Here is a 17,600-nt window from a genome sequence, read left to right as displayed (position 1 = left end):
AGGTATAGAGGGTCCTTGAAGATACACTTTGATTTGTCTTCCACATCAAACATTCATTAGATTGAATTTGTTTGTACTGAGCCGAGCAAAAGAAAGATAAGACCAGGCAGCGAGCCTAGCGGTACATTTAATATATTTATTGCATTCGCTCAATGATATGCAATTTTAAGTGTCCTTGGATCACACTGGGAATGCCCTTGCCAATCTAGAAGACTACATTAGTACATTGAGTGTAACTGTAAGGAGAAGCATTCAGCAGTGGTCTCCTCCTCCTTCTTCATGGCAGATCTTTTGTGTAAATCAGTTTCAGAGTGTAAATGCAACCAGAGGCAGCCCCTTGGTGGTATTGGAATGAGATGAGATTGGTTACAGATTGGTTTCTTGGTGAAATGTAGCTACAGTGACCTGGGGTGAGGCGGAGATAGGAAGTGGTTTGAGGGAAGATTGTGTTCTTTTGAGTCTGGTTGAGAGCAGCTCAAGTTCTGGCTATTAGGTTGCCATGAATAGGTTTAACTTTGTTTTAGTAGAGTTTCACAAGCCATCAAATTGGTCTTGCTGTTGATGAATGAACTGAATTGACAGCTTGGATGCAGGAATTAGATGAGTTTGTACTATGTAGATGTGCATTATGGCTATTAAGTATAAACATGGACTGGCACCTGAAACACTGCCTTAGGGAAATAGCAAATGATAACTCTAATTACTTGTGGTTGGACAGGGGGATGAGGGATAAATACAGATTTTTTAACATGTTCCCAAAGCTTGAAGAGAGGTAGAGTGCTTTCTCTTCAAGCACACTTTTCAAGTCTTTCAGCTTAAACTAGAATCGTTTTAATGAATATGTATGTTTCACACTTTGACTGGCATAATCCTTTTAAATACGCACTCTCAAAAAGAAATATTCTCCTGAATCATTTTGCTTTCCCAATTCAGTATTTACACTGCACATATAGAAATGTACTCATAAATAGTTCATGATAACCCTAAGATAAGTTTTTGTGCTTCAGGATGAGAACACATTTACGTGTAGCTGGTAGACCAATTCTTAGTAGGATACCAAAATATTAACACATATAATATTTGTATGCAGAGTGGAAATCACTCATTACTGAGTGATTACATTCTCTTTTATCAAAAAGCCACTTCAAAGCACATCCTATTGGTCATTGCCTACTGTGACAGACTGGGGTGTTTTGTCACGGTTCTTCCGGGTCTTGAACACAGTCTTTCGGAACCAAGCACACTGGACAACAGTATTTTATTGTAAACAGGGCGGTGCCTGTATGTTTATTACCGGGTTCTCTTTATCCAGAGTCACACAAATCAAATATCAACAACGTAAACAAAAAAACCAAACAAAACCTAGCTCTTTATTAAGAGCACTAACTAAACCTTTTAATTATCTTTTAACTACCCCTTTCTATAAGTCAGACAGCTAAGCTGTTTACTGACCAAACAGAACACTTTAACTAGGCAGCAATTGTTTTCCCCTAGGTAGAACACCAACCTTTAATCTGTTTCCAGTATGTATCGGTCTCTCTGCATGTCATACCCTTTTCACACACTCGCGTTTGAAAAAAACCATGTTCTTTTATGGCTGCCTAATTGGAGACAGGTGAAAACCCTTGTCTCAAAATGGTCGCCCCTGTGGAGCTCTGGGAATTGTAGTCTATGTGACATTGGCAGTCAAAGACTACAACTTACTTATGTAACCCGAATTCAATGGAGAGGATACAGGCTTCTCTTCACTCTTGGACCAATATACACACCGTCCACCACTTTCCCATATATTTTATAGTTCACTTTGTCACACTACGCATTGTGTTTTATAATGCTATTTGTCACATATACTCGTAAGTCACCTACAATAAAGTAATATATTGCAGTTCCACACAGTGCAATTCTTCTCTTTGTGCCAATCACTTTACACTTTATACAGTTTAGTCACCGCACTTTATACACATGGATTCCACGTCTTGTTGCATAAGCAAACCGATAAAGATTTAGAAATTCATTTGTCCTTTTTATTGGTTCAATGTAAAGCAGTTGTGGATGAATGCTGAGACATCACCAATGAGACGGTTCTGTTTTATGAGCCCAAGCGATACCCTTCTTGGTTAACTTTAAAACTCTGAAAATGAGTACACCAACCTCCTATGTTAATGGATTAACAGAATATAACATCCCAAATCACTCACAAATCCTGACAACAGCACTGCCTTTGTTACCGAATAATGATTCCGACCTACCAGAGATACATTTTTCACTTACACTTTTCCATGATTCGGAGCCAACAAAAAAATGTTCTTTGAACTTGCAAAAGCAATGCTGCAAGTTCAGCTCTATCTGGCAGCAGAAAGTGCAGCATGCTGTGGTTTTGACTGTGCTCGCTAGTTTTTTTAAAACATTTTTTAATAAATGTTCATGTCTTCAAATGAGCAAAGATCCTCTACAATACATTTGTAACCAGTTTTACTGAAATAATAATGTTTAGGATATCAGCGAAGCAGGTAGGTGTTAAAATGTTATCAGCTTAACAAAAACATAGGTAGGAAAAATATGTTCACGCCTTCCCAAGCTTTACCAGGTCTACATAATATAAAGTAGAACTACTGTGTAAGTGATACTCTACTTGTTTAAAGTGAAGGAGGTCACTTTCTTTCTTGATGACACTCTTCAGACCACTTGTATGGCATCTCGTTGTAGGTTATTTTCTCTCACAATATATAACCAATTTGCATGGTCCATATAATGTAAACAGCACCCAGCACATCTATGAGAAAGCGACAGCTGTTTTTAGTGATTGGGTTTGGTTTATACAGTACAGGTATCAGGGTCACTAAAAAGCATTTGATAAGGTCATGCTAAATGGACAAATAGTACAGTAACAATAAAGACATAGCGTGCCATAAATGGCTTAGCATGGAAAATACTGGAGCTTAAACGTTAACAGTACAAAATGTAAACCTGTCTTTGAAAAAAACACACACATACACACATACACACATTTCATCCTCTCAGGAGGTTAATTAGTCCTCTTCATTTTCAATCATTGTAAAACCATATTGGGAATTCTCAAATGATTTGTCAAGACCTGAAAGGATACATTCTAGCTCAACAGTTTTGACAAGAAGTCTTAATCGATGTACCTGCAAGCAAGACCTGATATTGGAAGGGAAGCCTGTTCTGTTGGAATACTCATGAAGCATGATGAGAATACTGGGAAAATGAGAGTCGCTTTGCAATATCTAAATTTTTACCCCAGTACTGTGCACGCCCACCATGTGACCTGGAGGCTGGGTCTTGAGGCTGTGAGGTCACACGAGTGGTGGCAGAAATGGAGCTCTAGTCTGGGATTACTTCCATCAGTCATGTGACCTGACAGCATCATGAACTGAGGCACCTTGGGACGGAGCCCAGCAGATGTCTTCAAGAATGCCATGAAGCTGGGTCTGAATCATGTTACTGGAATGTTGTTCCAGGACTTTTGTTTATGTGTATTGTGTGAATAACTCAAGCTTTGGAATAACTCAATCTCAACCAAAAACAAATGACTGTAGACATGTAGTCACTAACAGGATTATAGTCTTTGTTTTACAGTGTAATTCAGGGTTAGTAAAAGGAAAACACTCAAAGTGTTGTGTAAACAATTCATTTGACATCCCCCTTCAAAAATAATGCTCACAAAACTTTTGAGCATTTTGTTTATAAGAACCTGTTCACTTTGTAGAGCAAAGGCATTTGCTTTCTGATCTGACTGGCTGGCTTTTTTTTTTTTTTTTTTTTTTTTTTTTGGTACACAAAAGGTTTAAATGACACCTGTGATGAAAATAACATCCCAGTTTCAAGAAAATAACCCAATTTAAAAATAATAAGTTTACTGCACCGTGTTTTATTTTCTTTTTACACAGCTGAAGAAGGGCTTTTGTCCAAATTATTGGACAAAAGCACTTCTTCAGCTGTGTAAAAAGAAAATAAGAAAATTATTATAAATGACTTTTTTAATCATTTATACCTTTTCTGTACATATACATTGTATGTATATTGTCTCCTGAAATGCTGTACAGCAATAGATTTGCAGTATGCACTAGTATATTTTATTTTGGAACTAATGTAATAAGATAGTTAAAGATGTAAGAAACATGTTCTCCAATTTTGTTTCAGAAATCAGTTCATTTGCAGTTATGAAATAGAATGTGATGATAATGATGTTTCTCAGCACCAGTATCAGCCATTGTCACAAAAATGAGTTGTGTCCTCTTAAAAGGCATGACATAAGAACTGTGGATGAATCTCTATTATATTAATAGCACTATTTTATAAGCAGATTGCCAGGAATGTTCACACTGGGCAGTGTTACTAAATGTGCATTCCAAATACTTTTCAACCACCATTTCATTCCTGTGTGGCAGAATGGAGAATTAAGATTAGGAGGCAACTAAAGCTGCTTTGATATGTGAAGATGATTCAGATTGAAACGGTGGTTTCAAATATTACAATGAAGACTTTCAAGTATACTGGACAGCAGCACATACGTTTCCTAAGCCATGGGGAATTAAAGAGCCATTGTTACCCTAATTCATAAAGAAGCATATTATTACACAGGAATGTCCTTTCATTAGGAAACAGCTGTCTCCTGCATTACCTTTTAAGCTCTTGTCTACAGTCGCAGGACTGTGGTTTTATTAGTTGAATTTAAATTGAAATTACATATCTTTGAATATGGGGAAATATAAATCTTTGTTTTGTAATGATCACGTTTATTTGTTTTACAGAAACAATGCTGTGATTCTCTCTGGTTTCTTGATATTAAATTTGCAGGTGACAAATTAGTATTTCAATTTTTCTTTGTTCTCTTTTTTAAATGTTTGGCGACACAAACAGAAGCATCCTCTTCAGTGTCAGTATAGTGATAGCAGAGGGTCAAAGCCATGTGAAGTGGATGGAAATTCAGAAATTGGGTCCCTGAGACACAGCCTTACCCTCAGTTCAAGAGGCTGTGTAAGAATAGGCTGGAGGTAGAGAGATCAAGCATGCACATTTAAGATGACAAAAAAAATTGAAATACTGGCCAAACGCTTGACTTTTTAACAAAATTGGCACAGCGAGACGCATTTGTTATGTATACAGAGCATTTAGAGAGCCTTGTTATTTTGAGTACAGTTCCCATTTAAATGATGAATGCTAAGATTAATATGTGTGTTTTTTATTTTTCCTGGTCTCGTTCTAATCTCACTAACCCCTTCCTTCACCTTCCTTATTAAGAGTCATGATATACAATGCCAGTTCTTCAAAATAAGCAACCTGTACAAAGTTAATTGCATAAGGTTTGTGAAGGAGGCTTTGCAGACTGAACTGCACATGCAGTACTTTCACTTTCTTTAACAAAAGAGTTTTCTAAATGTTATGTTTCAGGGTCAGAATAGAATTCCCTTTTGATGTTTCAGTCTTTCAAAAATGTCTCAGCTTTTAACAGTGGCAGATTGCATCTTATTTATTTCCACATGGAACACAATCCTACATTACTGTGGTACAAAACGTTTATTTTCATCTTTCTGGCTATACAGAACATCTACAGGGAAACTTCAAACATGTATCTATACTATAAGTTAATTCACCCCATGTGTCATGCCTTCGCTAATGGTGTCACAATTAAAGACTTCTCAATTATTCTATTGTGACAGATTGAAATGTCAAAATCCATTTGAAAAAAATCCCTGTCTGCAGGCTTAATTGGTTATGTTTTATCCATTGAAATTCGTGCATTCATGCATTTTTGAAGAAGACGAAAGTCCATTTAGTTTGATTGATTATACACTCAACTCATCAGTTTATAAGAGACATGCTGTTGGATTCACAAAAAAGAATAAAGGCTCCTCTGAGGAAATTGGATAATTGTCTTGGCAGTTTAATAGCCACAGAAACACTTAGAACAAATGGAATGATGTTTCTAATTTATCATTTCGGTGTCAACGTGTCCATTTCAATGGCACATGCCACCAATTTACAATGTCACTCTTTCCCCTTATCTATCAGTGATCTTGTATCCCCTTTTCTATTTATATGTCAATTATCTTTTTGCCTCCTCCTTTTTCTTGCTTGCAGGATTGTGTCTTCTCTCTGCTTTCCGCTGCTTTCTAATCATGGAGCTTTTAGAAATCCCCAGATATACATGGAAACATACCCCACCTTACTATACAGCTAGCTAAACTGCTCTCCTTGTCCAGATTCCCTGTGTGTGGATTGACTAACCTTGTTCTTCTTCCATCTCCTCTTTTCCCTTTCCTTGCCATTTCCATGTTTTGTTCAGCTCTTCTTTTGGTACCTCCAGTGACCACTCTTCTACCCAGCAGTCTCTCTTCTACCCTGCAGGCAGCCCGTTCTTGTCTTGTACTCACTCCAACAGCATGCCATGCAGTCAGGCATTCAGCACCACGGCTAGCTGCTGCCTGAGGCAACAGAGCAGCCAGCCGCACAGGTTTTGTCTGGACATACCTAGAATTCTTCTTTTTTCTGTGCTCTTTTGATCAAATATGGGTTCAATATGTGTAAAAAAAAAAGATTTTGTTAAGTTGATGTAAATATCAACACTTTATGTATTTACTATGTGTGTGTCCCATTCTTTTATTCCTCATTGCTTTCATCTCCATAGCAATCATACTTTTCCTTCCACTTCCTTCCACACACACATCGCAGGTCGTGTGGTAGAATAGTTATGGTTCATTCAAGAATGAAATGAAATATAAGTCATTCATGCTCAATCTTAAATTACACAGTGCATTCTCTCAGTTTATGCATTATATATATATGAGAGTATGCATTGTGTAATTATATTATATATGAGCACCTGAATCTATTACTGTAGACCATAGACTAATGTCACTCAGAGACAAATAAAGATTAGATTTGTTAATAAACCCGAAACCATTATTTAGAGATCATTATTTAAAGAGTTCCATTAATGCTTTCAGTCTCACTATTATATTGTGACAGTAAGCTTCCCAAGAGCAGGGCTCGAAATGATGGTTTTAAACAGGTGTTGTTAATTAGATAAAGCTTGCACAGTAGTTTGGATTTAATGATAAATAATTGTTGTATGGGACCGAAGGATTTGCTGGGAGTAGCATGTACCATGTTTACCATACACCTATTAGTTCTTTGCAGTTTGTTTAAGTGGATACTCATGTTGTCATATATCAGCTGCTCATCACTTATCACTAACTGTCATTTACATTACAGTACTTCAGCTATAGTAAGGACTATAGTGACAGCTTTAATCTATCATTATGAATCTGAATGACTGCTTTTAAAAACAGAAAAGTCATATAAATGCTGTCACAACAATGTTACTGTAAGCCTAACAATAGCAATGCTCTTATAAAGGATGCTATACATTATATATATATATATATATATATATATATATATATATATATATATATAATCATGTGTGCTTTATTAAAAAAAAACTAAGAAAAGTCTTTCTAATGATTATTATAATAATGAGAACTGAAGGCTGATTAATTCCTCAAATTGAATGAGTACAGTGGCTCTTTCACTTAGAAGACAGAGGCTTTTCAAAAATATCTTATCAATCTCTTGTGGGTTTGTTCTATTCCACATTGTCTGGAAAGACAATTGTTTTTTTTTTTTATTTCAGTAAGTGCATCTCATGGGTTATATCAATTGGGTCATTTGATGATCCATTCATCATGTATTAATATTTAACTGTGTACAACTGAACTAATTATGAATGATGGATGAGGGGTATTTTTATCCAATGAAGGGCTATTAACATTGGAGTCTTGCTCCCACCAAGCACTCACAGCATTTTTCCTTTCTTTTTTTTTAAAGGATTTCTAGCTGATATTTGTACAATGATACTGCTCTGGTTTTGTCTTTCTATTACATACATAATGCAGTGCTATCTCTATCTGAATTAGAAACGCCTTAGTATTTCTTTATAGTGTCAGCTGTTATTCAGCCCAGTCCTGACACTGGTGTTTGCCCCCTGGGTCACTTCCCCTGCGGTAACCTCACGGAGTGCCTGCCCCAGCCGCTGCACTGCAATGGGATCGCGGACTGCATCAATGGAGCCGATGAGGAGAACTGCGGTAAGTTAGCATATCTCAGAAACGGTGCAGCCTTCTGGACAAAAAGAGCCATACCGATTACACACACACACACAACACACCCACAACACACACGACACACACACAACACACGACACACACACAACACACACAACACACACACAACACACACAACACACACACAAAACACACACAACAGACACACATGACGCACACACATGACGCACACACAGACGCGCACACACACACACATATATATATATGGTAACACTTTACATTAAATATCTCTAATTACTGTGCATTTACATAGTTGTTATGCATATATATATATATATATATATATATATATATATATATATATATATATATATATATATATATATAAGCTGTAGCAGGTTTAAATCAATTCAGTTTCTCTTGTCTGACATTCATGAACCATGTTTTCTTTTGATTCACCTTTTGCAGTTGATAACAGTGGATGGCCTCATCTTTTTGATGCCTTTTTAAAGAAAAATGTTGAAGAGACAAAGGATTGTTGTAAGTAAGAGTCCCTGAGCTGTACAGTTTGGATACAAATGCAGGATTTGTATCTGTTGATCTTCACTGATCCAACTCTAATGTGAAGCATTAGAGCATAAAGAAGTCACACAGATTCTGGTCTCAGAGCTCACAACAGGCGCATCAATAAGGGCATGTTCTGGAAATTGTAGAATATTAAGTTCTATGCTTCAGTATAGTGAGTACAATCTATGGCTTGTTTTTAGTTAAATCCTTGTGTGAAAAATATGTTGCTCCACGTTCACTATATTATTTTCATCACCTTTTAATTTCTATAAAAATTTCTGATAAGTTAAAAAGTTGATTGGGTTTGGTGTGGACTGTACAGTAAGTGCCAGTATTGAGCCATGCTTTGGATTGGTATTAAGTGTGCTTGTGTCTGCTGTAGTGCTGGATTTCTATTCTGAGGACTGCCAGTGCGAGGGCAGAAGAGTGGACTGCAGTAACAAGGACCTGCATGCTGTGCCAGCGGTCTCCTCCAACGTGACTGCTCTGTGAGTAAACTCTGATTAATGAAGTGTGAAAACCAGCTGCAGAGCTCCTGTCCCGAGGCTACAGCGACAAACTCTCCTCTTTCTAGTTTGATGTTTTATCATTTCTATGGACCCCAGAGACATAGTTTAATAGCTTTTGTTTTATTACTGCTGCTCCAATAGATTTGTAATGTGCTGTCTTGGAATAAAACAGCAGTCAAACATGCAATAGGTAGAAAAATCTTAAACCTAACATTATCACATGTCTGTGGTCTTATCCACTCTCGGACACTCCAGCCCTCAGTGCACCTTAATAATGTGATTAACCCTTAATAATGGCACATGGAGAGATTTTAGCATCATACTGATTTTGGCATGCAACAGATATTATTCATAGGTGCTTTTCAGATACAGTGAAAATAAAGAGGTTGCACTAGATATTTCTAACAGGATGCATCCTTGAATGAATGCTTTCAGAATCAAGAACAGAGTGTTATTTGTACTTACATTTACTTTTATGACACTTATATAGATATCACCCATCTTCTGTCTTTAAAATTAAAAACGTCTTTGTGGTCTCAGTCACATATTTGATGTAACCCTACATTCATTCTCCCAAAAGCATGAACTGCGGATTTAAGAAATCCATTAGACACACCCAAATTAAAGACTTTTCATTCTGTATATACTTATGAATATCAAGCCTCAAATGAAATCCAAGGCAATTAACATAACAAAGCCACTAAGCATGCAGAACTGCTGTGAGAGAAAATTATTGATGGCAATTTACCTTCAGATAATAATAGTGTATAATGATAGCTTTAAGAGTCACCCTGATAAAAACAGAACTAGTTGACTTGTCATGATGTATCCAACACTGTAGTTTGAACCTTTATAAAAGATGACCATAGTTACGTTTAAAAATATGGTAAAGCATAGGGATGCAAAAATGACTGGTAATCAGAGTATTAAAAAAATGGCAAACAAGGGTAAACTTTGGTAAATGCATAGAGAACTGTGAAAAGCATTGGAAAACTGTAAAAATATGGTAGAAATTTACTGCAGTATTTACGGTATAATACTGGTATAGTTATATATTAAATAGAAAAAAGGGACGATTGGAATACATTCTGGGAGTTTTTGATTGGAATAATATTTTAACAATTGTATCGTGACATTTGGAAAATCCAGATAAATAGATTTGTACTGATTTTATTTTCAATCCAATTGACATGTGCAAACAGTGTGCAGTGTTCAGAATGAAGTTATGATTTAGTGACATTCATGCATTTGAAATATCTAAAAAGCAATATCTTAAATTACATGTGCTTCATAGACATGGAAAGCATATCATTTTGTGTTATATTTAAATGATTAATGTTCAGGGACTAGGCTTGGTTCACATCCTGTTGAACATGCATAAACATCCATTGTTACATGTAATTACACTGTAATTATTGCACATATTGATTGTGCTTCAACTGGCCTTTCTGTTTTGCTTCATACAGCCCTTCATGTACATTACTGCTGAAGTAGACTGCTTCCAGGTATTTCAAAGCTGCACCCAATCCCTGCCTTTTTGTTCAAGGCCACATGAAAGAACTCAGAAGCACATGCATCATGGTAGACTAAGAGACAAAGCATGAGGCTTCTGCAGGGTTGAGTTCTTGTAAAATCTGAGAAGCAAATTGACTCCTTAGTAACCAACTGCTGCTTTTCAAATGACTTGCGTGTTTTTGCATTATTTCGGGACTCTGTGTCTCTATGTTCTTTCCTCTGATCACTTGCAGGGATATGGCTTAAGTGCAGCATTGAAATATCAGTAGATTGTATTCATTGGTGGCTTTGAAAAAAGCCTTAATGTGTGCATCTGTAGGATAATGTGAGAGGTGATACATTATATCAGTTTGTGCTTGGCAGGATTTACGAGAAATACTGTGCTGCCTCTGTTTACTTTGCAATACTCTCTGGTGTGCTTTCAGCTATTCAGTGTAAAGGTTGTTTGTTGTTTGTATGTTTCAAGGTTATTTTCACTACTGCTACTGTGCATATTCCTATCAAGGCTTTGTAACAAACCCCAGTGTTATACGGTATGTGGTTTAAAGCTGCCTTGAATACTAGCGCACACCTTAGCATTCACATGCTACTGTCTTTTTCTCCCTAGAGATTTGAAGAACAATCACATTAGATCTTTATCAGCTGACCTTTTCATCAGATACAAAAACCTGGAGAGGCTGTGAGTCCATTTGTTATTTTTTTAAATAGTAAATGCAGCTGCCCATGCTGTTTATTAATTTACTATAATGTTGAGTCCGATGATAGAAATAAGGCAAGGACCAATGTTAATAATGCTACCTTTGCTTGAGCCCTTGATTAGTGTCCTGGTAAGTGCTTTTAAACCATATTTAAAACATTTGCACATAAGTCTCCTCTCCGTACAGTTGGGATAATTACTCTGTGAGGGTACCATTCATTCACAAACAGGAGCCATATCCCCCTGGCTGTGAACAATAGGTAGCCCTTCACTCATCTGCAAATAAAGGACCTTCTGGAATCAGAAGCTACTAAGATACACTTACAGGGAGAATCTTAAAAATTCACTGCAACAAAACTGAAATGCATTTTCAAAATGAACGGTTATATTCAAAATGTTTTCAGCGTGTCTGAAAATGTTTTATCATCTCACCAGCAACACATTTAAGTTCAGAACCCTGACTTTCCATTTCAGCTAGCTACAGTAGATTTTCCCCGTCATGACTACTCTGTGTGTTTGAATAGTTTGATAATGGTCTGTAAATAACTTGCCTTACTGCTGCACAGTGTATTTAAATAAACAACTGTCTTCCATGCAGACAGAATACAGAATCTTTAACCATTCCAAATACTAATTTGGATCTTATTGACTCCCTGTGTTCCACATATGCAGTTTATCATGTATCGTGCTCATGATAATCCAAAATATAAATCTATATTATTGTTTTTTGTTTTTTAGACACTTGCAGAATAACAGCATTGAAACCATATCTAACAAGGCTTTTTCAGGACTTTTCAAACTTCAAAAACTGTGAGTACTGTACGCATGCAATACCAGGATGAAGTGATAATACCTAACCATTCTAAAATATACGAAAATGGAATGCGACAGTAAAGACAATTTCAAAGTTTTTGATTAAAAGTCTTTCTCATTAAAGACACAGAGAAAGACTTGCAGAGCTGTGATTATGTATATTTAGTTTTATCTGTATTATTGTCATGTATATCTGCTTTATATTGTGTTTCGAGTGATACATTGTAATACTGTCCATTTCCTTTTTCTGTTCAAAATTGTTTTCTTTCGTTTCTCATTTGAAAATCAATTAAAGCATGTTTACTCACATCAATTCTTGAGACATGAAAATATTTCTCATTAATTCTGATTAGATTCCTCAATCAAAATCACATTACCACACTGAAGGCAGGGGTCTTCCAGGATCTTCATCATCTCGAATGGCTGTAAGTAGTGTGAACGTGAATATCAATATCGTCTTTGCATTGCAAGAACTCACAAATGCCACGGCAATGCCAGTAGTGGTGGGGAGTCAATCAAAATATTTCTCATTTGCAGCAATATCTCGGGGTGTAGATGCTTCCCATCCCCACTTTCAGGGAGTTTGACCTCACTGAGTTCATTTGCAGAGCGAGATCCTGGGTGTAAATCATTCAAGAAATCTGCTAGCCTTTCAATGAACTGAGTAAATTCCTCCAGCAGTGGGATCTTTCGCATGTGTTTCACTTTAATTTACTGCTGTTTACTGCCTTTGAAAGGTCTCTTAAACACTGTAGCTGGAATGTTCTCTTGGGAAATTATCTTGTGCTGGGGAGGTCGCAAGGACAAGTTAGTAAGCTGTGGTTTGAGTTTTCAATACTCCTTCACTAGTTTGGGGTTTCACAGTCTGAAGGCTCTTTGCAGTCAATATTCCCATTAGATGTAGCTACAGCAAAAAGGAGATAAACAGCTAGGCTAACAATACGTAGATCTAGCTGGGTTTACAGAAAATAATTTGGATATACAGGACTTTTTCTTGTAATTATACTGTAGTTACAACATACTTATATTTACAGATATGTTAGTAGTGCATGAATCAGATCATGTAACAAAAGAGTAATTGCGGTGTAATTGCGGTGTAACTGCGGTGAGTCGTTGACGTGTAAGTGCGTACAGTAATTGCTTATGCATCTTTGTAGTCCTGTTTGAAGTAGATGCTTTTGCTGTGTTCTGTGGCAAAGTAATTGACCTGTGTATATGCAGTTATATTTTGATATGCCTTGGTAGTTTAATCTGTGCTTGATTGCAATCTTAGCTATTAGAACAATTGCATTATGTCATAATTTTTCCCCACTTGGTTTAACATGATATTTTCATTTTCAATCCTTTGATCATTCACATTGTTCAGAGTTGTCCTTTTCCATGCAATACATAAAGCTTAGTTCCCTACACCATACCATACAATGGATATTAAGTGTTTAATAGCCTGACCTTCATGCTTGTGGTTCCTTCTGCATCATTTCAGGTAGCCTCACCTTAACTAATTTGGTTTAATACATCATGTTCTGTTGCTGTCTTCTCTGTATTTTCTCATAATTACACATCACAATTACCTAACCTTCATGGTGTCTCAAATGACTGCAAGGGAATGATAAGTGTGCTTGTGTGGCAGTTAAATAACTGTTGACACTGCCCTCCGACATTTATTGCAATGATACTGAAATAATTAAAATCCCAATCAATGGAAACTGGTACAACTATCTGTTTATTATTATTATTATTATTATTATTATTATTATTATTATTATTATTATTATTATTATTATACGATTGCAATTAAAGTTATTTGTTTTTCGAACGTGCCTAATCTATTTTCATGACGTTCTTTTAATTTACTTCTTTTTAGAATTCTGGATGACAACAAAGTAAGCACGATCACTCAGAAGTCATTTGTAGGACTCCATTCCCTCTTCTTTCTGTAAGTATTTCCAGGTCAGCATACTCCTTTAAGGACCTATTAGACAAAGATCAAGTAGCTTCCAGTGTAAGGTTGTGTTTTGTTAGTCCACTCGGGTGCAGAGACAGAGATTCATAGGTTGCTGGCCTTGTCTATTTGAGCTGCTGGCAGACAGATAACTAGTGTCAAAAGGTGTGAAGATAGACAGTGAGCACAGAAATACTATGCAGTGAAATTCCCATTATAAAATCAGGACAAGCATCATAAATTGAGGGCAGCAAAGGGTATGTCCTCTTGAGAAAGTGGGGCAGGCGGCAACACTGCTTGATATCAATGTGGCTAACAAGGCACACACTTCCATAGCGCCTCTCGGAAATGGTTGTCAGTAGCTGTTTATCAATGGCAGAGATGGTTACCTGGATGCCCCATTGGAGACAGCTCATTGCCGGCAGTGTTTCAGCCCCAACGCTCAATGTCGTGAGAGGGTTCTGAAGAGCTCTCTAATAGTAATGACAAATGTGAATCAGCCTGTGTAATATAAAGTGCTGAGAGTTAAGAGGAGGTCATTCGCTTACTATGTACGACAATGTAAAGGTAATGGGAAGGTCAACTCTTTAAAAAATAATTTATCAACATGCCAGACGATACTGTATTTAATGTTCTGACCCTGACCTGAAAAAAAGGGGACAGAAAGTCAACATAGTATTTTGGCAGCTTTAACAGTTTTGCTATATTGGACTGAGACATACTGAATATGACAAATATTTTTAAAAGAGAGCACCTGTCAAAATGTTGTTTTTTTTTTGCGCTTTTAGATCTCTGCTGAACAATTCACTGCAGCAAATCCCCAGGAGCTCCATCTGTGTGGAAATTCAAAGATTAAACTGGCTGTAAGTAAAGCAGAGTGAAACTGAAAAAGCATAGCACTGATATCTAGGAGCAAACCAGTGCTGTGTGAGAGGGCCAGCTGCACCTGGGATACTGTCCACTGCTCACATTAAATATTTAGCTTGAATGTGTTTTTTTTTTAATTGTTATTATTAGTGCATATACATTTTATAAATCATAGCTGTCCAGTTGATTAAACTGGGCACGGACATGTTTTATCTGGTATTTAATGTCGGATGCAATTACATTGTGGAACACTTTGCTCCCTGACCTGGCTTCACCTTTCCAAGGCCCACAGGATTATGGTCAAAACACACAAATTGGGGTATGTTTATTGAGCAGCAGGTTGGAAATAAAAACAAAAAACTAAAGTGAGTCAGCCAGGCATGCAGTATAATGAATTGAGTTTTGACTATGCAATCTGGGGGCTGATTAAGAAGATTGCCCCACTTGCCAGCAGCAGAAAAATGCTTAGAAAGCTTGCTTGCTATTAAAATAAATACAGTAAAATGTGTTTAGCTGCGAGCTGCTAAATAAAGAAATTTACACTTTTCTTTTGTTTGTTTTTTTAACAGAGAAATGGAAGGAAATCTGATTCGATCCCTGCACTATTCAGCTTTCAGGGAATGTGCTGCCTTGACAGTGCTGTAAGTAAAGAAAAGCATCTTCATTTATGTTACAGGTGATCCTATCATTCCATGGACCTGCTGTGGAATTAGGTGCATCTCTTCCCAGTCAACTGTTAGCTTGTATTGATTCGTAACTTAACAATCGCAGTTAGCTTCACTGTCCCACCGTTGGCTGTTTTCTTCCATTTTTAAACCAACACTGTGCTGGTCCCCCAGCATTCGAGTTCCCCAAGTGCTGTTTTTTCAAGATGGAATATCCCATTCAATAGCACATTTCAATTCCTTACATGTAATGAACAGTTCTTACTGGAAAGAGACTGACCAGCAAAATCAGCAGGGACTAAGAGGGAAGTTGAGCAAAAAAAAGACATCTTGGGGGAAAAATAGTCTTTTACAGGATTTATAATTTTTAACCAGAGGATGTCACTATATTGTATGAGTATCTTAGGGGTATTAGGTAAGTGACCTATCCATTGGGCTACTGACATTGGTTGTACAATATCTTCAAAAGTTTTTCAGAGTCTTTCATAGAAATGGAACCATTGGGGCAATAAGATGCTTGAATGTGAACACCTGCATGTCGGCTATGCAACCCTTTTTCCCACTGAACGTCTCGTATTTTATTTGAAGGTTAACATATTTTGCATTGTAGTAATAGCTCTGCATTAACTATCCGGCACAAAAATAATTACATTGACCTTGCCTTGCGTGTTCCAGAAGATTCTACACAATAGGGTTCCATACACACATGGAATCGAAACTTAGATGTCAAGTGCATTCTAAGCTTGTTTCGAAATCATAGAATTAGCTAACACAGTGCTATATCAGAAAACAAGCAAAGATCTTGCCTTGGAATTTTAACAACAGCGAAAATTATAATAGCGTATTACATTATCTATATTCAGTGCAGTGATATCTTAGCCGAGTCAGTAAATCACTCTTGACAAATTGTTTAAGCTGAAGAGGGGCATTAGCAGCAGAGACAAAAATACATGTCCCTGTTACTACAGAGTTTGTTTCGTTTGTCAGACACCTGTCAGCTTAGATTAATAACTGGATTTCAGGATTTAAAATACCAGGATTGCAAAGGGTTCGAAGGTAAATATCTGGTTAATCAGGGAACGACTGTACATTCTTATGCACTGATCTGGGAGCCAGAGAAACTGAAACTCAGTCCTTGTAAACCTAAGGGAGTGGTAGCAAAGGCTTTGAAACATTTAAACATTTATAAATGGTATACCTTTTTTTCACACTCTTATTAGCATTAACAATGCCATTGGCACCTTGTTGTGCTGAAGATTGTCCTGCACTTTTTTTCATTTTCTGATTCTTGGGACCTCATCAAATTCTGATTGCCAGTTTCCCATAGATTTCACACTCCTATGGGGATAGTAAAGTGCAGACCTGCAAATAAAGTAAAAAGAACCTTGCTGCTTTACCTAACGAAACCCTGCTACTAACTGCATTCTTCAGCCCGAAGGCTTTCGTAGATCTTGCCCTAATTTTAACACATTTGACTCTGCTCTTCTGTCAAGATTTTCTTGATCTGAAAATAACTTATAATGAGGAAGCCAACTGCTATCACAGACCATTACCTCCAGGACATTGCTTGATACATTACAAATAGGAAATGGTTTATTTTCAGTTCAGCCCCAGCTGTGAAGAATGGTTTTTGACAAACCATAATATTTATTGCATTATCAACAAACACAAACTCTTCCATAATATACAGGCAGTTAAATGGCGGATATACAAAACATATTCTCCATTCTTTAATCACCTTCTTTTAATTGTAAGGAGAAAAAAAAACATGTTAATGTTATAGAATGATAAGCAAATACCTTGAACGTGCTTTAGAGAACTTGGATTATATTACACGGTAGTTTGGTTCTAGTTTCATAAAATAAACCAGTGTTTTGCCCTTTTTTTTAATTGGGAGTTAATTAAAGACTGGAGTAAACACTTTAGAAATACGTC

At 36.7% G+C, this 17,600-nt stretch overlaps 1 protein-coding gene across 1 annotated transcript in view; it reads left to right on the top strand.

Annotated features, from left to right (window-relative positions):
* Positions 1-17,600, top strand: part of LOC131701747 (relaxin receptor 2-like) — a 31,318-nt gene that overhangs the window by 2,101 nt on the left and 11,617 nt on the right. Inside the window, exons 2-10 of the mRNA XM_059001518.1 lie at positions 7,968-8,114; positions 8,559-8,630; positions 9,040-9,145; positions 11,289-11,360; positions 12,117-12,188; positions 12,545-12,616; positions 14,056-14,127; positions 14,922-14,996; positions 15,570-15,641. Of these exons, the coding sequence (XP_058857501.1) occupies positions 7,968-8,114; positions 8,559-8,630; positions 9,040-9,145; positions 11,289-11,360; positions 12,117-12,188; positions 12,545-12,616; positions 14,056-14,127; positions 14,922-14,996; positions 15,570-15,641 (760 nt within the window). The remainder of the gene's footprint in view (positions 1-7,967; positions 8,115-8,558; positions 8,631-9,039; positions 9,146-11,288; positions 11,361-12,116; positions 12,189-12,544; positions 12,617-14,055; positions 14,128-14,921; positions 14,997-15,569; positions 15,642-17,600) is intronic.

Source organism: Acipenser ruthenus, chromosome 26 (assembly GCF_902713425.1).
Source record: "Acipenser ruthenus chromosome 26, fAciRut3.2 maternal haplotype, whole genome shotgun sequence".
Classification (NCBI taxonomy): Eukaryota; Metazoa; Chordata; class Actinopteri; order Acipenseriformes; family Acipenseridae; genus Acipenser; species Acipenser ruthenus.
Note: the sequence above shows the minus strand (reverse complement) of the source record. Positions and strands in the feature narration are given on the sequence as shown.